Here is a 27,478-nt window from a genome sequence, read left to right on the forward strand (position 1 = left end):
GATCTATGTCCTTTAGGACTCGGCCAGCTTAGTCAGTAGTGGTGCTACCGAGCCACTCTGGTGATGGACATTGAAGTGCTCACTGAGGTGGAGAGATCAATCACTGCATTGAAAACGGATAAACCCTGTTACAATCAAACCAGAGAAGGAGCTAAAGGGGAGCCTGAAACCCCCTCCTCACCTCGTAACACTTCCTAAAGTGTGGTGGCCAAAACTGGGCACAGCTAAACTAATTTTATATAGGTTTAGCACAACCTCTGGGCTGTTTGTACCGTATGACACAATCTCTAAAGCTGAGGTCTGTGTCTGCTTTATTGTATGTTTTGCTAACTAGTCCTGCCACCTTCAGGTGTCTCTCTTCCTGCACCCCCTTTAAAATTGTACCATTTAGTATGTATTTTCTCTTTATCTTCTTCCCATCAAAATATATCAGCTCATACAATTCTACATTAAATTTCATTTGCCTTGTGTCTGCCCATTTCACCAGCCTATCTATGACCGCTTGAACTCTATTACTATCTTCCTCACTGTTTCTAACTCTTTCAAATTTCCTGTCATCTGCAAATTCTGAAATTGTGCGCGATACCCTCAACGATCAAGATCGGTATTTTACCCTGCCCCAGCGGGTCGGATGGTGGCGTGGGGGTGGGGTAAAATTGAGAAGCAGGCTCCAGGAGGCCTAATCGTCCTGATTCTGTCTCAGACCAAGTTTATGGAAGTCTGGCAGGGATCGGGGGGTGAGAAGCAGCCCGCCCGCCCGAGGCCAATCAAGACCCTTAAGTGGACACTTAACAGCCACTTAAGGGCCCTCGCCCGCCTCTACGTGTATTTTACCCATGGCCAGCGGGTGTACTGGGGATGTGAAAGGCCGCCCAGCTATAGCTGCCGGCCTTTCCACACCCCGGGAGGTGGGGGGGGCTGGCAATCGAGCACAGGGTGCCCAATTGAGGGCCGCACCCGCCTCCCAACCCAACCCCAGGATCCAAGACGCCCCCCTCTCCCCAAACAACCACCCTAGTCTCACCAGGGCACGACCGATTCCCCTGGTGAGGCAACCCAAACTTATCTTCAGTCCCGGCTCCTTGGTATCCTCTTTGGCCGGCTGGGCTGCAGTCGCAGCAGTGGCCACCGCTCCTGGTGGCGCTGCTGAGACTAAGAGCTGTTGGCCCGCTGATTGGCCAGTAGCTCACTGAGGCAGGACCTCCTCCCTCAAGTGGGTGGAGATCCCACCTCGAGCCAATTAAAGCCTGGGGATATGTAAAATACAGGACGGATCCCCAGGCTGGGCGGAAGCAGGTTCGGCACCGACATTTTTATTTTTTATTTATTTTTTTTTAGAGATACAGCACTGAAGCAGGCCTTGCGGCCCACCGAGTCTGTGCCGACCAACAACCACCCATTTATACTAACCCTACAGTAATCCCATATTCCCTACCACCTACCTACACTAGGGGCAATTTACAATGGCCAATTTACCCATCACCTGCAAGTCTTTTGGCTGTGGGAGGAAACCGGAGCACCCGGCGAAAACCCACGCATTTACATTGGAGTCCGGCTCCCATCCGCCCAGGGTAAAATTCCGGCCTTGTCTTGAATGTGTTGTTTGGGAATACAGAACTTGAATATTGCTGAAAACAAAAACATTTTGTTAAAGCTTTTGTCTTGCATTCATCAGGCCAATTCGCAAGAATACCAATGTAAGGGAAAGGAACAAATATATACTGCATGAGAAAAGAGTTCTGAATGAGTCATTGAGTCACAGAATTATACAGCACAGAAACAGGCCCTTTGGCCCACCATGTCCACACCGACCATCAGGCCTGTCCATTCTAATCCTATTTTCCAGCACTTGGCCCATAGCCTTGTATGCTAGGGTGTTTCAAGTGCTCATCTAAATACCTCTTAAATGTTGTGAGGGTTCCTGCCCCTACCACCCTTTCAGGCATTGTGTTCCAGATTCCAACCACCCTCTGGTGAAAAGATTTTTCCTCAAATCCCCTCTAAACCTCCTGCCCCTTACCTTCAATCTATGCCCCCTGGTTATTGACACCCCCGCTAAGGGGAAATGATTCTTCCTATCTACCCTATCTATGCCCCTCATAATTTTATATACCTCAATCAGGTCCCCCCTCAGTCTTCTCTGCTCAAAGGAAAACAGCCCTAGCCTATCCATATAATAAAAGCAAAATACTGCGGATGCTGGAAATCTGAAATAAAAACAAGAAATGCTGCAATCACTCAGCAGGTCTGGCAGCATCTGTGGAAAGAGAAGCAGAGTTAACGTTTCGGGTCAGTGACCCTGTGTTCCGATGCTTCTCTTTCCACAGATGCTGCCAGACCTGCTGAGTGATCCTAGCCTATCCAGGCTATCCTTCATAGCTGAAATGCTCAAGCCCAAGCAACATCCTGGTGAATCTCCTCTGCACCCTCTCCAGTGCAATCACATCCTTCCTATAGCATGGTGACCAGAACTGTACACAGTACTCGAGCCGTGGCCTAACTAGCATTTTATACAGCTCCATCATAACCTCTTGCTCTTATATTCTATGCCTCAGCTAATGAAGGCAAGCATCCCATATGCCTTCCTAACCACCCTATCTACCTGTGCTGCTGCCTTCAGTGATCTAGGGACAAGTACACCAAGGTCCCTCTGACCTTCTGTACTTCCTCGGGTCCTACCATCCATTGTATATTCTCTTGCCTTGTTAGTCCTCCCAAAATGCATCACCTCACACTTGTCAGGATTAAATTCCATTTGCCATTACTCTGACCGTCATACCAGCCTATCTATATTGCCCTGTCATCTGAGGCTTCCCTCCTCACTATTTACGACACCGCCAATTTTCGTGTCATTTGCAAACTTACTGATCATACCTCCTATATTCACATCTAAATCATTAATGTACACTACAAACAGTAAGGGTCCCAGCACCGATCCCTGCAGTACACCACCGGTCACAGGCTTCCAATTTCAAAAATAACCCTCGACCATCACCCTCTGCCTCCTGCCACTAAACCAATTTTGGATCCAGTTAGCTAAATTGCCCTGGATCCCATGAGCTCTTACCTTCTTAACCAATCTCCCATATGGGGCCTTATCAAAAGTCTTACTGATGTTCATGTAGACTACATCAACTGCTTTACCCTCATCTACACATCTAGTCACCTCCTCCAAAAATTCAATCAAATTTGTTAGATCTCTCCCTGACAAAGCCATGCTGACTTCAGTAAAGCTTTTGATAAGGTCCTGCATAGGAGATTGGTTAAGAAGGTAAGAGCCCATGAGATCTAGGGCAATTTGTCAAATTGGATCCAAAATTGGCTTAGTGGCAGGAGGCAGAGGGTGATTGATGGTCAAGGGTTGTTTTTGCAAGTGGAAGCCTGTGACCAGTGGTGTACCACAGGGATCGGTGCTGGGACCCTTGCTGTTTGTAGTGTACATTAATGAAGATAGGAGGTATGATCAGAGTAAGTTCGCAGATGACACGAAAATTGGTGGTGTCGCAATTATAGGACGATATAGATGGGCTGGTAAGATGGGCAGAACAGTGGCAAATAGAACTTCATCCTGAGAAGTGTGAGGTGATGCATTTTGGGAAGACTAACAAGGCAAGGGAATATACAATGGATGGTATGACCCTAGGAAGTACAGAGGGTCAGAGGGACCTTGGTGTACTTGTCCATAGATCACTGAAGGCAGCAGCAAAGGTCAATAAGGTGGTTAGGAAGGCATATGGGATACCTGCCTTTATTTGCCTAGGCATAGAATCTAAGAGCAGGGAGGTTATGATGGAGCTGTATAAAACTTTAGTTATGCCACAGCTGGAGTACTGTGTACAGTTCTGATCAGGAAACTATAGGAAGGATGTGATTGCATTGGAGAGGGTGCAGAGGAGATTCACCAGGATGCCGGGCTGGAGCATTCAGCTATGAAGAGAGACTGGACAGGCGAGGTTGTTTTCCTTAGAGAAGGCTGAGGGGGGACCTGATTGAGGTATACTAAATTATGAGGGGCATAGATAGGGTAGGTAGGAAGAAACGTTTTCCCTTAGCGGAGGTGTCAACAACCAGGATGCATAGATTTAAGGTTAGAGCCAGGAAGTTTAGAGGGTATTTGAGGAAAATACTTCACTCAGTATTTCACTCAGAGGGTGGTTGGAATCTGGAACACTGCCTGAAGGGGTGGTAGAGGCAGGAACCCTCACAACATTTAAGAAGTATTTAGTTGAGCACTTGAAACACCATAGCATACATGGCTATGGGCCAAGTGCTGGAAAATGGGATTATAATAGATTGGTGCTTGATGGCCGGCACGGACACGATGGGCTGAAGGGCCTGTTTCTGTGCTGTATAATTCTATGACTCTATGTCTGTCTCAGCACTATCCCAGCATAATCTGTCCCTGCACTTCCCCGGTGTAGGCAGACTGTCCCAGCATGATCCCAGTATAGACTGTTTGTCCCTGCAGGCTGGAGTGTATTACACACTGGATGTAAAATGTGCAAATGGCAGAATATGCAGATATCTGAGTGAGATTGCACTGATACTCACACTCACCCGAAGGTTTATTCTCTGTTAATTGGCAACTAATCATTGCTCTTTTTGCTCATTGCACCTTGATCTAAACATTGTGTGTAATTTTACACTCCTGAGCTCCACATGTATATTGATGAAGCTGGAACACTTACCGTTCACAGGCCTTTCCGCCTCGGGGACTAAATTTCGGCTGAGGAGGGATGGTTGCATGATCTCTCCTTTTCGTCACCATCCCATTCGATTATACACTCTCCCTGCCTCCAAACCCACCACGGGGGAGAGCAGTAAATGCCCCCCCACAACCGCCTCCAGCGGTGGTGTAGTGGTATTGTCACTTGACTAGTAACCCAGAAACTCAGGGTATTGCTCTGGGGACATGGGTTCGAATTCCACCACGGCAGAAGGTGGAATTGGAATTCAATGAATAAAATCTGGAATTAAAAGCTAGTCTAATGATGGCCTTAAAGCCATTATCCATTGTCGTAAAAACCCATGTGGTTCACTAATGCATTTTCGGGAAGGAAATCTGCTGTCCTTATCTGGTCTGGTCTATATGTGACTCCAGACCCACAGCAATGTGGTTGGCTCTTAAATGCCCTCTGAATTGGCCTAGCAAGCCACTCAGTTGTATCAAACAGCTACAAAGTCAATAAGGAATGAAACCGGACAAGACACCCAGAATCGACCTAGGCACCGGAAATGACAATGGCAAACCCAGCCCTGTCGACCCTGCAAATTCCTCCTTACTAACATCTGGGGGCTTTTGCCATTTTTGGGAGAGCTGTCCCACAGACTAGTCCAGCAACAGCCTGCCATAGTCATGTCCTAGACACCGCCATCACCATCCCCGTGGATGTCCTGGTACATTGGTATACAGTCAGGAGGGAGTTGCCCTGGGAGTCCTCAACATTGACACCAGACTCCATAAAGTCTCATGGCATCATGTCAAACATGGGCAAGGAAACCTCCGGCTGATTACCATCTACCGCCCTCCCTCCGCTGATGAATCAGTACCCCTCCATGTTGAGCAGCACTTGGAGGAAGCACTGAGAGTGGCAAGGGCGCAGAATGTACTCTGGGTGGGGGACTTCAATGTCCATTACCAAGAGTGGCTCGGTAGCACCATTACTATCCGAGCTGGCCGAGTCCTAAAGGACATAGCTGCGAGACTGGGTCTGGAAGAGGTGGTGAGGGAACTAACAAGAGGGAAAACCCTACTTGACCTTGTCCTTACCAATCTGGCTGATGTCTAGCAAAACTGGTGTCAATGGGAATCAAGGGGAAAACTCTCTGCTGGTCGGAGTCATAGCGCAAAGGAAAATGGCTGTGGTTGTTGAATGTCAATCATCTCATCTCCAGGACATCACTGCAGGAGATCCTCAGGATAGTGTCCTAGGCCCAACCATCTTGAGCTGCTCCATCAATGATCTTCCTTCAGTCATAAGGACAGAAGTGGGGATGTTCGCTGATGATCGCACAATGTTCAGCATAATTTGTGACTCCTCAGATACTGGAGCAGTCCGTGTAGAAATGCAGCAAGAGCTGGACAATATCCAGGCCTGGGCTGATAAATGGCAAGTAATATTCGTGTCACACAAATGCCAGGCAATCATCATCTCCAACAAGAGAGAATCGAACCATCTTCCCCTGACATTCAATGGCATTACGATCGAAGAATCCCCCACAATCAACATCTTGGGGGTTACCACTAACCAGAAACTGAGCTGGAGTAGCCATATAAATACCGTGGCTACAAGAGCGGCGAGTAACACACTTCCTGACTCACTCACCTCCTGACTCCCCAAATCCTGTCCACCATCTAAAGGGCACAAGTCAGGAGTGTGATGGAATACTCTCCACTTGCCTGGATGGGTGCAGCTCCAACAACACTCAAGAAGCTTGACACCATCCAGGACAAAGCAGCCCTCTTGAGTGGCACACCAACTACAAACATTCACTCCCTCCACCACCGATGCACAGTGGCAGCAGTGTGTACCATCTACAAGATGCACTGCAGCAAGGTTCCTTTGACAGCACTTTCCAAACCCACGACCTCTACCACGTGTACGAACAAGGGCAGCAGATGCATGGGAACACCACCACCTGCAAGTTCCCCTCCAAGCTACGCACCATCCTGACTTGGAACTATATCGCCGTCCCTTCACTGTCACTGGGTCAAAATCCTGGAACTCCCTTCCTAACAGCACTGTGGGTGTACCTACCCCTCATGGACTGCAGCGGTTCAAAAAGGCAGCTCACCACCACCTTTTCAGGGGCAATTCGGGATGGACAATAAATGCTGGCCTGTCCAGTGACAGCTACATCCCACAAATGAATAAAAAAGAAATTCCACCCCCACCCCCCCGCCCTTTTAACTCTCCACAGATGCTGCTTGACCTGTTGAACAAATCCAGCATTTTCTGTTTCTCTTTTGCATTTTTCAGTTGAGAGGACTGATTGCAGTCCCTCCGTACACCATCTCCAGGGTAACTGCAGTCCCTCCGTAGACCATCTCCAGGGTAACTGCAGTCCCTCCGTACACCATCTCCAGGGTAACTGCAGTCCCTCCGTTCACCACCTCCAGGATAAATGCAGTCCCTCCGTACACCATCTCCAGGGTAACTGCAGTCCCTCCGTACACCATCTCCAGGGTAACTGCAGTCCCTCCGTACACCATCTCCAGGGTAACTGCAGTCCCTCCATTCACCACCTCCAGGGTAACTGCAGTCCCTCCGTACACCACCTCCAGGGTAACTGCAGTCCCTCCGTACACCACCTCCAGGGTAACTGCTGTCCCTCCGTACACCATCTCCAGGGTAACTGCAGTCCCTCCATTCACCACCTCCAGGATAAATGCAGTCCCTCCGTACACCATCTCCAGGGTAACTGCAGTCCCTCCATTCACCACCTCCAGGGTAACTGCTGTCCCTCCGTACACCAGCTCCAGGGTAACTGCAGTCCCTCCGTTCACCACCTCCAAGGTAACTGCTGTCCCTCCGTTCACCACCTCCAGGGTAACTGCTGTCCCTCCGTTCACCACCTCCAGGGTAATTGCAGTCCCTCCGTACACCACCTCCAGGGTAACTGCAGTCCCTCCGGAGACCATCACTGCAGTCCCTCCGTACACCATCTCCAGGGTAATTGCAGTCCCTCTGTTCACCTCCTCCAGGGTAATTGCAGTCCCTCCGTATGCCATCTCTGGGGTAATTGCAGTTGCTCCGTACACCATCTCCAGGGTAATTGCAGTCTCTCCGTACACCATCTCCAGGGTAATTGCAGTCCCTCCGTTCACCACCTCCGGGGTAATTGCAGTCGCTCCGTACACCATCTCCAGGGTAATTGCAGTCCCTCCGTTCACCATCTCCAGGGTAATTGCAGTCTCTCCGTACACCATCTCCAGGGTAATTGCAGTCCCTCCGTACACCATCTCCAGGGTAATTGCAGTCCCTCTGTTCACCACCTCCAGGGTAATTGCAGTCCCTCCGTACACCATCTCCAGGGTAATTGCAGTCCCTCCGTACACCATCTCCAGGGTAACTGCAGTCCCTCCGTACACCATATCCAGGGTAACTGCAGTCCCTCCGTACACCATCTCCAGGGTAATTGCAGTCTCTCCGTACACCATCTCCAGGGTAATTGCAGTCCCTCCGTTCACCACCTCCAGGGTAATTTCAGTCCCTCCGTTCACAACCTCCAGGGTAATTGCAGTCCTCCGTACACCATCTCCAGGGTAACTGCAGTACCTCCGTACACCATCTCCAGGGTAACTGCAGTCCGTCCGTTCACCACCTCCAGGGTAATTGCAGTCCCTCTTTAGACCATCTCCAGGGTAATTGCAGTCCCTCCGTACACCATCTCCAGGGTAAATGCTTTCCCTCCCTACACCACCTCCAGGGTAATTGCAGTCCCTCCGTACACCATCTCCAGGGTAAATGCTTTCCCTCCCTACACCACCTCCAGGGTAATTGCAGTCCCTCCCTACACCATCTCCAAGGTAATTGCAGTCCCTCTTTACACCAGCTCTAGGGTAAATGCAGTCCCTCCTTACACCATCTCCAGGTTAACTGCAGTCCCTCTGTACACCAGCTCCAGGGTAAATGCAGTCCCTCTGTACACCATCTCCAGGGTAACTGCAGTCCCTCTGTACACCAGCTCCAGGGTAAATGCAGTCCCTCTGTACACCAGCTCCAGGGTAAATGCAGTCCCTCCGTTCACCATCTCTAGGGTAATTGCAGTCCCTCCGTACACCATCTCCAGGGTAACTGCAGTCCCTCCGTTCACCATCTCTAGGGTAATTGCAGTCCCTCCGGACACCATCTCCAGGGTAACTGCAGTCCCTCCGTTGACCACCTCCAGGGTAACTGCTGTCCCTCCGTTCACCACCTGCAGGGTAACTGCTGTCCCTCCGTACACCATCTCCAGGGTAACTGCAGTTCCTCCGTTCACCACCTCCAGGGTAACTGCTGTCCCTCCGTACACCATCTCCAGGGTAACTGCTGTCCGTCCGTTCACCACCTCCAGGGTAATTGCAGTCCCTCCATACACCATCTCCAGGGTAATTGCAGTCCCTCCATACACCATCTCCAGGGTAATTGCAGTCCCTTGGTACACCATCTCCAGGGTAATTGCAGTCCCTCCGTACACCATCTCCAGGGTAACTGCAGTCCCTCCGTAAACCAGCTCCAGGGTAATTGCAGTCCCTCTGTACACCATCTCCAGGGTAATTACCTGAATCTTCCTTTGCCTTTTATTTCGCTCTATCAAACCGAATGCTTTAGAATATTAGAACATTAGAACATTACAGCGCAGTACAGGCCCTTCGGCCCTCGATTTTGCGCCGACCTGTGAAACCATCTGACCGACACTATTCCATTTTCATCCATATAGCTATCCAATGACCACTTAAATGCCCTTAAAGTTGGCGAGTCTACTACTGTTGCAGGCAGGGCGTTCCACGCCCCTACTACTCTCTGAGTAAAGAAACTACCTCTGACATCTGTCCTATATCTTTCACCCCTCAACTTAAAGCTATGTCCCCTCGTGTTTGCCATCACCATCCGAGGAAAAAGACTCTCACTATCTACCCTATCTAACCCTCTGATTATCTTCTATGTCTCTATTAAGTCACCTCTCCTCCTCCTTCTCTCCAACGAAAACAACCTCATGTCCCTCAGCCTTCCCTCCATACCAGGCAACATCCTAGTAAATCTCCTCTGCACCCTTTCCAAAGCTTCCACATCCTTCCTATAATGCGGTGACCAAAACTGCATGCAATACTCCAGGTGCGGCCTCACCAGAGTTTTGTACAGCTGCAGCATGACCTCGTGGCTCCGAAACTCGATCCCCCTTCTACTAAAAGCTAACACACCATATGCCTTCTTAACAGCCCTATTAACCTGGGTAGCAACTTTCAGGGATTTATGTACCTGGACACCAAGATCTCTCTGCTCATCTACACTACCAAGAATCTTCCCATTAGCCCATTCGCTTTGATATCTGACAGTAGCAGTCACATTGACACAAATCAGCTGCCCAAGACCATGTTTCCTGTCTGGACCTCAATCCAATTACATTCTTCACATGATGTACATATTTCTGTCCAGAAGCATGATAAGGAAGGGGAAGAAGTGGGGGCTGTGAACAGGAAGGTGAGGGGGAGGGGAGAGGGATAAGAGGAGGGATAAGAGGGAGGGGAAGGGGATGGGGAGAGGAGAAAGAGGGAAAAGGTGAGGGGGGTGGGGGTGCGATGTGGGGCCAGGAGAGGTGTAGGGGAAAGGGAGGGGGTGGGAAGGAAAGCAAGAAGGGAGGAGCAGAGGGAGAGGGAAATGGAGTGGGTGAAGGTGAGGATAAGGGGGATGGTGAGTGAGGGAGGGGGAAAGGAAGGGCAAACGGAGGTTTGGGGGGAGCGTTAGGAGAAGAGGAGGTGACGGGACAGATCAAAAGTAAGCTAACCAACTAACAAACTCACTGTGGAGCTGTTGAGACAATTTATAAAAAAAATAACAAGCAGAAGCTAACAGGACAGCTGCAGATAGCTTAATAGTAGCCTATTGTTTAATAATCAGCCTAACGGTTTAAGGAGGGGGGATGTGAAACTACTGAAATAAAACGCAGAAATAAAATGCTGGGACGAATGAACCAATCATGCACTGACAACAGAAGTCTGCAAACCACTCAGAAACAAAGGGGGGGGCGTTACTAGTTTTGTTTGAATAACTATAAGAAAGGCTTGCTGCAGTGAACACATGTTCTTCTTTTGTTTGTTCTTTTCTTTTGCTTTTTGTTCTTTTTGTATCCCTGGAATGTAACAACCCACGTACTGCAATAAAGTTTCTAAAAGTTACGGTCGGACCTCGTCTCTCTTTGTAACTGATGGGATCCAACAGGAGGGTTTGCACTGGAGTGCTGACTTGGGGCTGCATTAGAGTGCTAAAGTGGGAGTTTTGTGACTGAGGGAGTTAGGTGAGGAGGGAGCTAGGAGCTCCTTTCATTTCCTGCCTGTCCTCAAAGAGCGCGAGGGAAGCCAAGAGTTTCCAAAGTGCACAGCTGATGGTGAGTAAGTCCTGGTGGGTACTTTTCAAACTGAATTGAATTGTAAGTCATTGTTTTAGCCAGATTTATTTGTTTTTTATGATAACAGCCTTCTAAAGTTTTAAATTTAAAGTGTTTAGTCATGGCAAGAGACCTTAAAGCCGTGGTTTGCTCCTCTTGCTGCATGTGGGAATCCGGGAACATTTCAAGTCCCCGGGACCAGCATGAGTGCAGGAAGTGTGTCCAGCTGCAGCTCCTGGAAGCTCGGGTTTCAGCGCTGGAACGGCGGCTGGAAACACTGTGGAGCATCCGCGAGTCTGAGAGCATCGTGGATAGCATGTTTAGAGAGGTGGTCACACTGCAGCTGAAGGGACTTGAGGAAGGAAGGGAATGGGTGACCACCAGGCAGTTCAAGAGAAACAGGCAGGTAGTTGAGGAGTCCCCTGGGGTCCCGCTTGCAAATAGGTATTCCATTTTGGAGGCTGATGAGGCTGGTTCCTCCAGGGAGTGTGGACAGACCCAAGCTTCTGGCACCGCAAGCAGCCTGTCTGCACAGGAAGGGGGAAAGAGAGGAAGAGCAATAGTAATAGGAGATTCTATAGTCAGGAGAACAGATAGGCGCTACTGTGGCCGTCAACGTGACTCCAGGATGGTGTGTTGCCTCCCTGGTGCCAAGGTCCAGGATGTCACTGAACAGCTGCAGGGCATCCTGAAGGGGGAGGGTGATAAGGCAGAGGTCATGGTACATGTTGGTACCAATGACATAGGTAGAAAGAGGGATGAGGTCTTGCATTGAGAATTCAGGGAGTTAGGCAGTAGACCAAAAAGCAGGACCTCTCGATCACTGGGAACGTTACTGGGGAAGGTGGGACCTGTACAAGCGGGACGGTCTACATCTGAACCAGAGGGGGACTAACATCCTTGCTGGTGGGTTTGCAAGTGCTGTTGGGAGGAGTTTAAACTAATTTGGCAGGGGAGGGGATGCAGACTCCTAGCAGAATAGGGACACAGCTAAACACAGGAAAGCGAACAAGTCAGAAGGAATACAGCGAAAGTAGGTTTCAAGGGAGTAAGACCAGGATGGATGGCCTCTACTTTAATGCCAGGAGTATTACAGGTAAAACGGATGAGTTAAGGGCAAGGATTGATACGTGGAATTGTGATATAGTAGCCATCACGGAGACATGGTTGAGGGAGGGGCAGGATTGGCAGCTCAATATCCCAGGATATAGAATCTTCAGGCAAGACAGAGGAGGGGGTAAAAGAGGAGGGGTCATTCCAATATTAGTTAAGGAGTCAGTTACTGCAGTAAGGAGAGATGATATCTTGGAGGAGGCATCAAATGAAGCTTTATGGGTAGAGTTTAGGAATAAAAAAGGGACAGCCACATTGTTTTGTTTAGTTTAGTTTAGAGATACAGCACTGAAACAGGCCCTTCGGCCCACCGAGTCTGTGCCGACCATCAACCACCCACTTATACTAATCCTACACTAATCCCATATCCCTACCACATCCCCACCTGTCCCTATATTTCCCTACCACCTACCTATACTATAATGGCCAATTAACCTATCAACCTGCAAGTCTTTGGCATGTGGGAGGAAACCGGAGCACCCGGAGGAAACCCACGCAGACACAGGGAGAACTTGCAAACTCCACACAGGCAGTACCCAGAATTGAACCCGGGTCGCTGGAGCTGTGAGGCTGCAGTGCTAACCACTACGCCACTGTGCCGCCCATGGTAGGTGTTTATTATAGACCCCCAGATAATCAGTGGGAAATTGAGGAGCAAGTATGTGCGCAATTTGCAGAGGTGTGTAAAAATAATAGAGTGATTATCTTAGGTGATTTCAACTTTCCCAACATTAATTGGGATAGTCATCGTGTTAAGGGCTGAGATGGAGTGGAGTTCTTAAAATGTATGCAGGAGAACTTTTTAGCTCAATATGTAGAGGATCCAACAGGGGAGGGTGCAGTGCTGGACCTAATTCTGAGGAATGAAGCCGGACAGGTGGTTGATGTGTTGGTGGGGGAGCATTTTGGTGATAGCGACCACAACATGGTACAATTTAAGCTTGTTATGGAGAAAGAAATAGACAAGTTGCAAAAAAAGGTTTTGGATTGGGGGAGAGCGAATTTTAGTAAAATAAGGCAGGATCTAGTCAAGGTAGACTGGAAAGAGTTACTTGTCGGGAAATCTACAGAAGAGCAGTGGGGGGCATTCAAAAAGGAAATCGGGAGGGTACAGGCCCAACATGTTCCGTCTAGGGTAATAAGTAGGAGCAACAAACCCAGAAAACCATGGATGATCAATAAACATTCAGGGTAAGATGAGAAGGAAAAGAGAGGCTTTTAGTAAATACAAGGAGTGCAAATCAATGGAAGCATTAGTGATTTTATTTGATTTAGAGATACAGCACTGAAACATGCCCTTCGGCCCACCGAGTCTGTGCCGACCATTAACCACCCATTTATACCACTCCTACACTAATCCCATATTCCGACCACATCCCCACCTGTCCTCTATATTCCCCTACCTATACTAGGGGCAATTTATAATGGCCAATTTACCTATCAACCTGCAAGTCTTTGGCATGTGGGAGGAAACCGGAGCACCCGGAGGAAACCCACGCAGACACAGGGAGAACTTGCAAACTCCACACAGGCAGTACCCAGAATTGAACCCGGGTCGCTGGAGCTGTGAGGCTGCGGTGCTAACCACTGCGCCACTGTGCCGAAAGTACAGAAAGTGTAGGATGGAGCTTAAGAAAGCTATTAGGAGAGCAAAGAGGGGATATGACAAAGCTCTGGCTGGTAAAAGTAGGGAAAATCCCAAGATATTCTATCAGTATATCAATGGGAAGAGGAGAACCAGGGAAAGAGTAGGACCCATTAGGGACCAAGGGGGAAGTCTGTGGGTGGAGCCAGAGGACATTGGTAGTTGTTAAACGAATACTTCACATCTGTCTTCACCCAAGAGAATGAGGATGTAGATATGGAACTCAGAGGGAGAGACTGTGAGGTTCTTGAGCAAATTGTCATCGGGAGTGACAAGGTATTGGAGGTTTTGGAAGGCTTAAAAGTGGACAAATCTCCAGGTCCGGACGATTTGTGTTCCAGGATGCTGTGGAAGGCGAGGGTGGAGATTGCAGGGGCTCTGACCCAAATTTTCAATTCCTCTCTGTCCACGGCGGAGGTGCCAGAAGACTGGAGAACAGCTAATGTGGTCCCACTATTTAAGAAAGGTTGTAGAGATAAGGCAGGGAACTACAGACCAGTGAGTCTCACATCAGTGGTAGGGAAACTATAGGAGAAAATTCTGAAGGAGAGAATCTATCTCCACTTGGAGAGGCAAAATTTGATTAGGAATCATCAGCATGGCTTTGTCAAAGGGAGGTCATGCCTAACAAATTTGATTGAATTTTTTGAGCATGTGACCAGGTGTGTAGACGAGGGTAGTGCAGTTGATGTAGTTTACATGGATTTCAGCAAAGCCTTTGACAAGGTCCCACATGGGAGACTTATCAAGAAAACAAATGCACATGGGATACAGGGTAACTTGATAAGGTGGATTCAAAATTGGCTTAGCTGTAGGAGACAGAGAGTGATGACAGACGGCTGTTTTAGTGACTGGAAGCCAGTGTCCAGTGGCGTACCACAGGGATATGCGCTGGGTCCCCTATTGGTTGTCATTTATATAAACGACATAGATGACTATGTGGGGGGGTAGGATCAGTAAGTTTGCGGATGACACAAAGATTGGCCGAGTGGTTAACAGTGAGGTGGAGTGTCTTAGGTTACAGGAAGATATAGACGGGATGGTTAAATGGGCAGAAAAGTGGCAGATGGAATTTAACCCTGAAATGTGTGAGGTGATACACTTTGGAAGAAGTAATGTGACACGGAAGTATTCAATGAATGGCCTGACACTGGGAAGTTCCGAGGAACAAAGGGACCTTGGCGTGTTTGTCCATAGATCTCTGAAGGCAGAAGGGCAGGTTAATAGGGTGGTGAAAAAGGCAGATGGGACACTTGGCTTTATCAATCGAGGCATAGTGAACAACTGGGGAGACTATCTTGGGAGACTGCTAAGTGCAGCCTCTAACTGACCTCAGGATGGTTTTAAAGAAACAGAACAGGGTTCACACAACAGCAGAATAATACACTGCGCACCTTGTGACAGCAAAGGTCCTATTCTTCAAAAGGATGAAAGTGGAATTGTGCCTGTGTGTTCTGTATGATTCCAGCTCAGCTCATGTCTGTGCTTTGTGCAAATGATTTGTCCTGCATATGTTCAATTACTGTCTAACTGAAATAGGACACAGTTAGGGAGGGCTAACAATGACTGGTGGCGAGTCATGTCACTAACAGCCTATGGAAACATCGGACTGGATCAGCAAGGGTTAAACAACTGTGGGCAGCCGAATGTGCCTGGGTCTGTCCCATGATGGGCACTGTGGTCTCTGGGTACTTAGTCCCTGTATGTAGCTCCTCACTGCTGGGGTGATCCCAGTGGATCTGTCAATCTACTGTTGAACAGCCAGACATCAAACAACAATCAGGAGATTCAAATTTCATGCAGAATTCTGTAAAGCTCAACTGTGATTTTTACATAATAATAAAGGCAAAATACTGCAGATGCTGGAAATCTGAAATGAAAACAAGAAATGCTGAAATACTCAACAGGTCTGGCAGCATCTCTGGAGAGAGAAGCAGAGTTAACTTTTCAGGTCAGTGACCCTTCTTCCCTTCTTCATGTGATTTTTACATCTCTGTGGGAATCAAACATTGTCAAGATTTGCTGCCTTGTCTGAGTGTGCCCTCAGCAGTACACAGAGAGAGGCATTATGCTGACAATGAACTCACTTATTTACCTGAAAGGACTGAAGGAATGAATTGAAGTAGATGAAGACGATTTGGGAGACGTCGTCCTCGCCAGGATTGACAAAGAACAGCATGTAAGTGATCCCAAGCAATGGCAACAGAACCAGAGTAGCCTTCACTGCCTTCCTGTGGGACGAGAGAGCAATCAGAATCATCAGAATATTGAGCATCTCTGTGGCTGGGCCAGAAGCCAGATTCAATCAACTTCCCATCCCAACCCCGCCACCAGGCCCAGCGATTTAACTGAAGGTCCTACCTGCTCAACATTACTGCACTCCAGTGGACACAGTAAGATGATCAGAAGGAAAGGGGAGAAAACTAGAGGGAAGAATTCAGGAAGGATAAGATGAAAAGTAGAAAAATATTTGTGATAAGTTGAATATTGTACAGGCCCAATCAGTACTGGAGAAGGTACAGCTACACCCACTTTTTGATTTCTTTCTTGTTTATTATTTTTAGTTTCACTGCAATGCAAATTGTCCAATAAAAAAAGCAAAGAGTCGCCTGTTGAGGCTGTTATTGGCCCAGGCACAGGCAGTTCCATGGATTGACCCATCACACAGTTTAATCTCCGTGTATCTCAAGTGTGGCTGACACAGGCACATATTCACTGACTGACACACACTCACACTCGCAATGACACTGTTACAGACTCACACTGATTGACAACACCACTGATATCGGCTGACACACTGTCACCATCACTGAAACTGACACGATCGCTGATAATGTTGCTCACTGAAACAGGCTGATACAGACTCATAATCACACTGTCAGCAACCCTGACACACATACTCACACTGAGTGACACGGACACTGAAATTGTCTGACACACACTCACTCTCACACTGACAGAACCCTTTTCTGTCTTTCCCCAGGACACTTTTAGTTTAGTTTAGAGATACAGCACTGAAACAGGCCCTTCGGCCCACCGAGTCTGTGCCGACCATCAACCACCCATTTATACTAATCCTACACTAATCCCATATTCCTACCACATCCCCACCTGTCCCTATATATTTCCCTACCACCTACCTATACTAGGGGCAATTTATAATGGCCAATTAACCTATCAACCTGCAAGTCTTTGGCATGTGGGAGGAAACCGGAGCACCCGGAGGAAACCCACGCAAACACAGGGAGAACTTGCAAACTCCGCACAGGCAGTACCCAGAATCGAACCCTGGTCCCTGGAGCTGTGAGGCTGCGGTGCTAACCACTGCGCCACTGTGCCACCCACAGTGCCGATACTGTTTCGTATTTCCCCGAGATCAACAAACCCTCTCATTATTTATTTGGAATGCGCCAGTGATTAATTTAAGTGCCCAGCCCCATTATTTTTTTTGTGCTGCCATGCACGGTAACTGAAAGGAGCTGACTTGTGTGCGGCCGGAGCAGGAACTCTCTGGTTGCTGTGTGGATGTGCAGTTTAAAGGGAACATTCCCCCGGACCCTGTTTCTTGTTTCCCATTTACCTGTACTGCATAGTTTCGGACGTAGTGGATGCTCGCAGTTTTGTCATCAAGATCCTCACAATGTTAAAAAGAAAGATGAAGTTAATCTAAAAAGGAAAAAGAAACAAAGACCCCTTAATAAGGATCAGTAATCGAAGATGTTTTCCCAGGAGCCGCAAAGCCAACTGTGACCCATCGGACCAATGCTCACTTTATTAATGCGCTTCTTCTTAAAATATCTGTAGAAATTCTTATTATTGGTTTTTATATTTCTAGCTCGCTTTCTCTCATACTCTAAATATTTTGCTCCTTATTAACCTTTCAGTCTGTTTTTAAAAATTCTGTCCAATCTTCCGACCTACCACTCATCTATGTATAATTATATGCTTTTTCTTTAAGTTTGATGCTATCTTTAACTTTTTTAGTTAACCACAGATAGTGGATTCTCCCTTTGGAATTTTCTTTCCTCGTTGGAATGTATCTATTTTCTGTGTTCAGAAGTATCCCCTTAAATATCTACCACTGCATTTCTACTGACCTATTCCTTAACCTAATTTGCCAGTTCACTTTAGCTTTTTAATGCTTTTTCATGCTTTTCAATGGAAAGCTCTGAGTTAGGGAGAATGCATTCTGTGCAAAGTTCTCCTCATTCAGCTTGGTTACAAATGATCAAAACATTTTGGGTCTATGAGAAGACAGCCTCATTAATGGATTCCCATCACATCAGGTCTCCTCCCTTCTTGAGTTACTCCAGTGAAGTTGATCACCTGGCTGACTCAGACTGTCACAGGAGTGACTCGTCTGTGTTTCTACACTCAAGTTGCTGCTTAGATTACAAAAGCAAACTCAAGACACTAGCACACTCCAAAGAAAAATCCCTGCAACCCACAAATAATGTAGGAGTGAAATCTATTGAGTTTCCGTCATGGGGTTCACTTTATGATGCTGTGCACAGCCTGAATAATAAATCTTCTGCAACCTATGCAATGGGCAGCATTGACTAAAAAAACACTCAACTCAGAGCTCAGCAGAGATCAAAGAATGAGAATTGTGTCTTTAACATACCACTTATCCCTAAGCAAGGGAATGAGGGCAACCTGGATATTGAGGAAATCGAGGTGGGGACTGAAGACAATGGCTTCAGCTTTCCCAGTAATTTGTTCAATAAAATTTCTGCTCATCCAGTACTGGGTACCAGACAAGTATTCTGATCATTTAGAAAAAGTAGAGGGGTCAAGAGAGGTGGAGGCGAAGTAGAGCTGGGTGTCATCAGCAACACGTGAAACCTGATGTGTTGTTTTTGGATGATACCATTGAGGGGCAGTATGTGAGATAACAAGTAGGAGGAGGCAAAGGATAGATGCTTGTGTGATTCCAGCGGTAACGATATCTGAGTGGGAAGAGAATCATTGCAGGATTCTCCGGCTGCGACTGGACAGATAAAAATGGACCCAAGTGAATGCAGTCAGAACCAGCTGGATAATGGTGGAGTGGTGTTGGAGGAGGATGGTGTGGTTAACCGTGTCAAAGACTCCAGACAGGTCGAGAAGGATGAGGAGAGATAGTTTACCGCTGTAACAGTCACATCCAATGTCATTTGTGAATTTGATAACAGCTGTTTCAGTGCTATGGCAGAAGCAGAAATCTGCTTGGAGGGATTTACAGAATCACAGAATCACTACAGCGCAGAAAGCAGCCATTTGGATCGTCGTGTCTGCACCAGTGGACTTTGGAGAGGAAAGTGAGGGAGATTTCAATCAGGATCAGTATAATAGTAAGGGAATTAGTACTAAGAGTACTAGCACAGAGCAGATCTAGAGGGCATTAATTAACATTAATAGTTCATACAAGGTATTAAGTAGATTCTAAAAGGGGAATAGAGATTTTTTCTTAGATCATGGATGGGTATCTGAGATCTGTTGTTTGCAATTCATGCACCATGTAGCAACTTCAGGAAACTTCAGGTGTCTTTGGTGAATCACGTGCATAGGAAGTGTCTCCAGAAGCCTGAGCTCGAGCTCAGGATTTCCGAGCTTGAGGTGCATCTGGAGTCACTGCGGAGTATCAGGCTCACTGTGAAGCAGGTCGGGAGCAGTGTGAAGCAAGTTGGGAACAGCATGAAGCAGAGCGAGATCACCGTGAAGCAGACTGGGAGCAGAACAGTGTGACGCAGACCGGGATCACTATTACGCAGGTCGAGACCAGTGTGAAGCGAATCGAGAGCAGTGTGAAGCAGCTGATTGGTGAATTGCTGGCGAGTCTTTCTTTTTTGTTACAAGTAGCAAGTTTAATAGCATAATAAATAGAGGCATGGCAGGGCATTTCAGACCCGTGGCATGCACATCCTGCTCCATGTGGGAACTTCATGCTTCTCATGTCCTAAACAACCTGGAGCAGCTCGAGCTCCGAGTTTCGGAGCTTAAGCAGCAACTGGCATCACTTTGGTGTACCCACAAAGCTGAGATTTTCATGGACAGCTCATTTATAGATGTGGTCACCCTACAGCTTAAGAATATGCAGGAAGAGATGAAATGGGTGATCGCCAGGCAGTCAAGAAGGAACAGGCAGGTAATGCAGGAGTCCCCTGAGTGCATCTCACTCACCAACCAGTATACCATTCTGAATACTGGTGAGAGTGATGGTTCCTCTAGTGCATGGTTGTCCAAGCCTTTCGGGAGGAGGGCTGCATTACGATTTTTGCTCGGGGGCTGGTGAGCAAATATTGAAAGATAAAGGCATTAAAAATTTATCTTAAGAATAAGAACAACAAATGTGCATTTTTGTGAAGACGCTTTAAACGAGAAGACTAATTTATTAACTTACTTTCTCGTCACTATATTACTTGCATAAATAGTCAATCTCTGCTCACACACTTGATGCAGCGATGCAGAGTATTTTTCTGGATAGATATCCCTCTGTCAGGAGAGACCTTGATCTCTCTCTCTCTCTCTCTGTGTCTCTCTCTCTCTCCCTGGTTTTCCCCCTGTCTGAGTCATTCTCGCTCTCTACGTTCCCCCCTCTCTGTCCACCGTCTCTCTCCATCCTCCCTTCCACTCTCTCTCTGTTCCCTCTCTCTCTGTTCCCCCATCTCTGTTTTCCCCCTCTATTTACTCCCGCCATCCCCCCTCTCTGTATTCCTCCCTCTCTCTGTTTTCCCCTTTCTCTTTCTCTGTCTCCTTCTCTCGCTTTGTTTCCCCTCTCACGCTCTCTCTCTCTCTGTCCCCCCCCCACTTTGTTTAGCCCCTCTTTCTCTGTTCCCCTTTCTCCCTCACTCTGACAATTGCAGGGAGCGGGAGCGCTCAGCACAGCAGCTTTGTGATTGGTCAGTTTGTTTAAAAACATTGTGCTGTCAGTTTCACAGCTGACAGCTGCTGAAGCAGGAAGGCACTTCCCAACATCAGACAGATGTGGGGTTTTCTGACGGGTTTTTCAAAAAAGTCGGAGAATTCTGAATCTGTCAAAGTTGGAAATCACGTTTCTGCTTCAGCAGCTGTCAGCTGTGAAACTGACAGTGCGTTGTTTTTAAAAAGGACAGTCTGCAAGCAGAAGACAAAGGGAGATTTCCCATCTCCAGTCATGGAGCCCTGGTGAGGATGAGGAAGGGCACTAGGTACAGTTTACACCCCCAGGCCGGATGGAAACCTTTGGTGGGTCAGATCCCGGCCCACGGGCCATATGTTGGACAACCTGCTCTAGTACGTGCAACCAGAATCTAGATCACGGCACCATGACTGGCTCAGCTGTACAGGGGGACAAGAGGAAAATTGAAAGAGCAATAGTGATAGGGAATTCTATATATAGGGGAACAGACAGGTGTTTCTGCAGCCACAAACATCAATCCATAATGGCACGTTGCCTTCCTGCTGCCAAAGGCTAGGATGTCACGGAGCAGCTGCAGAGCACTCTTGAGGGGGCAGGGTGAACAACCAGCAGTTGTGGTCCATATCAGTACTGATGACAGAGGTAGAAAGAGGAATGAGGTCATGCAGGCAGAGTTTAAGGAGCTAGGAAAGAAACTAGCAAGTGGCATCTCAAAGGCAGTAATCTCTGGATTAATCCCAGTACCATGCAAAACTAACTAACAGGAAACAAAGAGTTGGGATAAATAGGTCATTTTGAGGATGGTAAACTGTAACGAGTGGAGTACCACAGGGATCAGTGCTGCTGCCTCAATTATTTACGATCTATATTAATTACTTGAAGGGACTGAAAGTATTGCAGCCAAATGTACTGATGATATAAAGATAGTTTGGAAAGCCAGTTGTCAAGAGGACAGAAAGAGTCTACAAAGGGATATAGATAGGTTAAGTGAGTGGACAAAAAATTGGCAAATGGTGTATAATATGGGAAAATGTGACTTTAGCAGGAATAATAGAAAAGCAAAACATTATTTAAATGGAGAGAAACTGCAGAATACTGCAGTAGAGGGATCTGGGTGTCCTGGTACATGAATCACAAAATGTTAGTACGCAGGTACAGAAAATGATTAGGAAGGCAAATGGAATGTTGTCGTTTATTGCAAGGAGAATAGTATATAAAAGTAGGGAAGTTTTGTTCCTGCTGTACAGGGCCCTAGTGAAACCACATCTCGAGTATTGTGTGCAGTTTTGGTCTCCTTACTTAAGAAAGGGTAAAATTGCATTAGAAGGGGGTCAGAGAAGTTTCACTTGACTGATTCCTGGGATGAAGGGGTTATCTAATGAGGAAAGGTTGAACAGGTTGGGCCTATTTCCTTTGGAGTTTAGAAGAATGAGAGGTGGTCTTATTGAAACATATAAGATCCTGAGGGGACTTGACAGGGTTGATGCTGGAAGGGTGCTTCCCCTTGTGGGAGAGACAAGAACTAGGGGACAGAGTTCAAAAATAAGGGTATTTCCAGCATTTCTTGTTTCTATTAAGGGTTCTCTCTTGTTGGATATGGTCATTGCCTGCACTTGAGTGCATGAATGATACTTGCCACTTATCAGCCCAAGCCTGGATAGTGTCCGGGTCTGGCTGCATTTCTCCAGCTTCAGTTTCTGAGAAGTTGCGAATAATAAAGAACAAAGAACAGTACAGCACAGGAACAGGCCATTCGGCCCTCCAAGCCTGCGCCGATCTTGATGCCTGCCTAAACTAAAACCTTCTGCACTTCCAGGGACCGTACCCCTCATTTCCCATCCTATTCATGTATTTGTCAAGATGCCTCTTAAACCTCGCTATCGTACCTGCTTCCACCACTTACCCCGGCAGCAGGTTCCAGGCACTCACGACCCTCTGTGTAAAGAACATGCCTCGCACATCCCCTCTAAACTTTGCCCCTCGCACCTTAAACCCTTGTCCCCTAGTAACTGACTCTTCCACCCTGGGAAAAAGCTTCTGACTATCCACTCTGTCCATGCCACTCATAACTTTGTAAACCTCTATCATGTCGCCCCTCCACCTCCGTCGTTCCAGTGAAAACAATCCGAGTTTATCCAACCTCTCCTCATAGCTAATGCCCTCCAGACCAGGCAACATCCTGGTAAACCTCTTCTATACCCTCTCCAAAGCCTCCATGTCCTTCTGGTAGTGTGGCGACCAGAATTGCACGCAATATTCCAAGTGTGGCCTAACTAAGGTTCTGTACAGCTGCAGCATGACTTGTCAATTTTTATACTCTATGCCCCGACCGATGAAGGCAAGCATGCCGTATGCCTTCTTGACTACCTTATCCACCTGCGTTGCCATTTTCATTGACCTGTGGACCTGTACGCCCAGATCTCTCTGCCTGTCAATACTCCGAAGGGTTCTGCCATTTACTGTATACTTCCCACCTGCATTAGACCTTCCAAAATGTATTACCTCACATTTGTCCGGATTAAATGCCATCTGCCATTTCTCCGCCCAAGTCTCCAACCGATCTATATCCTGCTGTATCCTTTGACAATCCATATCACTGTCCGCAACTCCACCAACCTTTGTGTCATCCGCAAACTTACTAATCAGACCAGCTACACTTTCCTCCAAATCATTTATATATAATACACAGAGCAAAGGTCCCAGCACTGAACGCTGCGGAACACCACTTGTCACGCCCCTCCATTCAGAAAAGCACCCTTCCACTGCTACCCTCTATCTTCCATGATCGAGCCAGTTCTGTATCCATCTTGCCAGCTCACCTCTGATCCGTGTGACTTCACCTTTTGTACCAGTCTGCCATGAGGGACCTTGTCAAAGGCTTTACTGAAGTCCATATAGATAACATCCACTGCCCTTCCTTCATCAATCATCTTTGTCACTTCCTCAAAAAACTCAATCAAATTAGTGAGACACGACCTCCCCTTCACAAAACCATGTGTTCATTTGTTCCCAAATGGGAGTAAATCCTGTCCCGAAGAATCCTGTCTAATAGTTTTCCTTCCACTGACATAAGGCTCACCGGCCTATAATTTCCTGAATTATCCTTGCTACCCTTCTTAAACAAAGGAACAACATTGGCTATTCTCCAGTCCTCTGGGATCTCACCTGTAGCCAATGAGGATACAAAGATTTCTGTCAAGGCCCCAGCAATTTCTTCCCTTGCCTGCCTCAGTATTCTGGGGTAGATCCCATCAGGCCCTGGGGGACTTATCTACCTTAATGCTTTGCAAGACGCTCAACACCTCCTCCTTTTTTGATAATGACATGACGCAGACTATCTACACTCCCTTCCCTAGGCTCATCATCCACCAAGTCCTTCTCTTTGGTGAATACTGATGCAAAGTACTCATTTAGTACCTCGCCCATTTCCTCTGGCTCCACACATAGATTCCCTCCTCTGTCCTTGAGTGGGCCAACCCTTTCCCTGGCTACCCTCTTGCCCTTTATATACATGTAAAAAGCCTTGGGATTCTCCTTAATCCTGTTTGCCAATGACTTTTCATGACCCCTTTTAGCCCTCCTGACTCCTTGCTTAAGTTCCTTCCTACTGTCTTTATATTCCTCAAGGGCTTCGTCTGTTCCCAGCCTTCTAGCCCTTACGAATACTTCCTTTTTCTTTTTGACTAGGCTTACAATATCCCTCATTATCCAAGGTTCCCGAAACTTGCCAAACTTATCCTTCTTCCTCACAGGAACATGCTGGTCCTGGATTCTAATCCACTGACATTTGAAAGACTCCCACATGTCAGATGTTGATTTACCCTCAGACAGTCGCCCCCAATCTCAATTCTTCTGTTCCTGCCTAATATTGTTATAATTAGCCTTCCCCCAATTTAGCACCTTCACCCGAGGACTACTCTTATGCTTATCCTTAAAACTTATGGAATTATGGTCACTGTTCACGAAATGCTCCTCTACTGAGACTACGACCACTTGGCTGGGCTCATTCCCCAATACCAGGTCCAGTACGGCCCATTCCCGAGTTGGACTATCTCCATATTGTTTCAAGAAGCTCTCCTGGATGCTCCTGACAAATTCTGCCCCATCCAAGCCCTAGCACTAAGTGAGTCCCAGTCAATATGGGGAAGTTAAAATCACCCACCACAACAACCCTGTTGCTTTTACATCTTTCCAAAATCTGTCTACATATCTGCTCCTCTACCTCCCGCTAGCTGATCATTGTGCAATCATCAGCGAACATCCCCACTTCTGACCTTATGATTGATGGAAGGTCATTGATGAAGCAGCTTAAGATGGTTGGGCCTAGGACACTACCCTGAGGAACACTTACAGTGATGTCCTGGATTAACCTGCAACATCCATAACCATCTTCCTTTGCGCTCGGTACAATTTCAGATAAGAACTACAATTAAGAATTAAGAACAAAGAACTCCAATTTCAACTAAGAACTCTGGGAATGAGATTCAGTGTTTAAATTCCATTTATTTCAGACTGTACTCCAACCTCCCAACTCTGTTTCCCTCTGTAATCTATGTGTGTGTGCGTGTGTGTGCGTGTGTGTGCGTGTGTGTGCGTGTCTCTTGTGGGAATGTGGGCGTGGATGCGTATTTAATAAGAACATTTTTATGGTGCTTGAATTGGCGATAAAGAGGATTTTAAATGAGAGCGTGAGAGAGGTGGAACAGGCGAGATGCTCGGAGGAGGAGAAGGTGCAAGTGCTGAATTCATCACCCACTGTTCAACGTGACCACCCTCCAGCGTTAAACAGATAGGCCTGGATCAGCTGCTCACCATTACTGGCAGGAGGACAACAGTGAGCACAGAGACCCCACTCCACCGAGGCAGAGTAATAACCCCTCCCCACTGGGACAGAGACATCCACCACTGCGGGAGAGAAATGTCCCCGACCATGGCAGAGAGGCACCACCCCATTGGGGCACAGAAATACCCCCCTACCCACTGGGACAGAGAGATCACCCCTATCACGGCAGAAACCCCACCCCCACCAGGGCAGAAGGACCACCTGCACCCTCCCACCCTACCAGCGGGGCAGTGAGGGATCTCCTGGGGGAGTCTCCGTGCTACCTGATTCTAGGAAATCGACTTGGGCTAATTAAATCGTAAAGGTCTCCAGGGATGGATCATCCTGTGACTCATCCATCACCCTTAGCAACAGTGTACATCAAGGATGGATGGACATGTGACACAGCATCCAATAGAGAAAGTGCAGAAATGGATAAAATCAGATGTTGAAATGCAGCAGTTCTTGTGGTGTTCGAATCCGGCTTCCCATATCTCGATTTATCTAGAGTGTTACCCACACTTTGAGAAACATTGTGAATGATGACACTCACCCCAACTAGACTGAACCCAGCTCCCTTGGCTGAAAGCTCCCTATGTCTGATTGAATTGAGACTTTGGCTAGTTAGACCAGTCAAACCCCTCACCCTCAAGTGTGGAATCCTGCTATTTCAAAGCTGCCCTGCTTCACTGTGACAGTAACAGAGCAGTAGCTGCATATTACCCAGGGCAGGTACAACACAGGGCTAGATAGAGAGTAAAGCTCCAAAAAAAAAAAGGGTTAGATACAGAGTAAAGCTCCCTCTACACTGTCCCCATCAAACACACCCAGGGCAGGTACAGCACAGGGCTAGATAGAGAGTAAAGCTCCAAAAAAAAAGGGTTAGATACAGAGTAAAGCTCCCTCTACACTGTCCAATCAAACACTCCCAGGACAGGTACAGCACGGGGTTAGATACAGAGTATAAAGCTCCCTTTGCACAGTGTAACTGGCCGATGGGGTCTCGATTTACCATCTTATCCAGAGGTCAGCATTCCATGAATATTAAAAAAAACAGGGTTAGATACAGAGTAAAGCTCCCTCTAAACTGTCCTCATCAAACACACCCAGGACAGGTACAGCACGGGGTTAGACACAGAGTAAAGCTCCCTCTATACTGTTCCCATCAAACACTCGCAGGACAGGTATAGCACGGGTTTAGATACAGAGTAAAGCTCCTTCTACACTGTTCCCATCAAACACTCGCAGGACAGGTACAGTACGGGTTTAGATACAGAGTAAAGCTCCCTCTACACTGTCCCCATCAAACACTCGCAGGACAGGTACAGTACGGGTTTAGATACAGAGTAAAGCTCCTTCTACACTGTTCCCATCAAACACTCGCAGGACAGGTACAGCACGGGGTTAGATACAGAGTAAAGCTGCGCTGTGTCAGAGTGGAATTGAAAAGAAAGGCAGACTTGCATTTACATAGCACTTCTCCCGACCACCAGACGTCTCAATATGTTTTACAGTCAATGAAGTACTTTTTGAAATGCAGTCAGTGTTATAATGTCGGAAATGCAGCAGCCAATTTGTGCACAGTAAGCTCCCACAAACAGCAATGTGATAATGACCAGATAATCTACTTTTGTGCTGTTGATTGGTAAATATTGGCCAGGATTCCAGGGAGAACTCCCCTACTCTTCTTCAAAATAGCACCATGGGATCTTTAACGTTCACCTGAGAAGGCAAATGGGGCCTTAGTTTAATGTCCTATCTGAAAGACAGCACCTCTGACAGTGCAGCACTCCCTCAGTACTACACTGGAGCGTCAGCTTCGATTCATTGTGCTTAAGCCCTGGACTGGAACTTCAACCCAGAATATTGTGACTGAGAGGTGAGAGAGATACCCACTGAACATGGCTGACATGTATTCTGTTTGACCACA

At 47.3% G+C, this 27,478-nt stretch overlaps 1 protein-coding gene across 2 annotated transcripts in view; it reads right to left on the minus strand.

Annotated features, from left to right (window-relative positions):
- The window catches only part of LOC137348018 (corticotropin-releasing factor receptor 1-like), a 432,220-nt gene that overhangs the window by 55,592 nt on the left and 349,150 nt on the right, over positions 1 to 27,478 (minus strand). For both annotated transcript variants that reach the window (XM_068013090.1, XM_068013089.1), the window contains exons 9-10: positions 17,427 to 17,512; positions 15,942 to 16,077 (exon numbers count right to left, since the gene is read on the minus strand). In XM_068013090.1, coding sequence (XP_067869191.1) covers positions 15,942 to 16,077; positions 17,427 to 17,512 — 222 coding nt within the window. The remainder of the gene's footprint in view (positions 1 to 15,941; positions 16,078 to 17,426; positions 17,513 to 27,478) is intronic.

The sequence above is a fragment of the Heterodontus francisci genome, chromosome 33 (genome assembly GCF_036365525.1).
Source record: "Heterodontus francisci isolate sHetFra1 chromosome 33, sHetFra1.hap1, whole genome shotgun sequence".
Classification (NCBI taxonomy): domain Eukaryota; kingdom Metazoa; phylum Chordata; class Chondrichthyes; order Heterodontiformes; family Heterodontidae; genus Heterodontus; species Heterodontus francisci.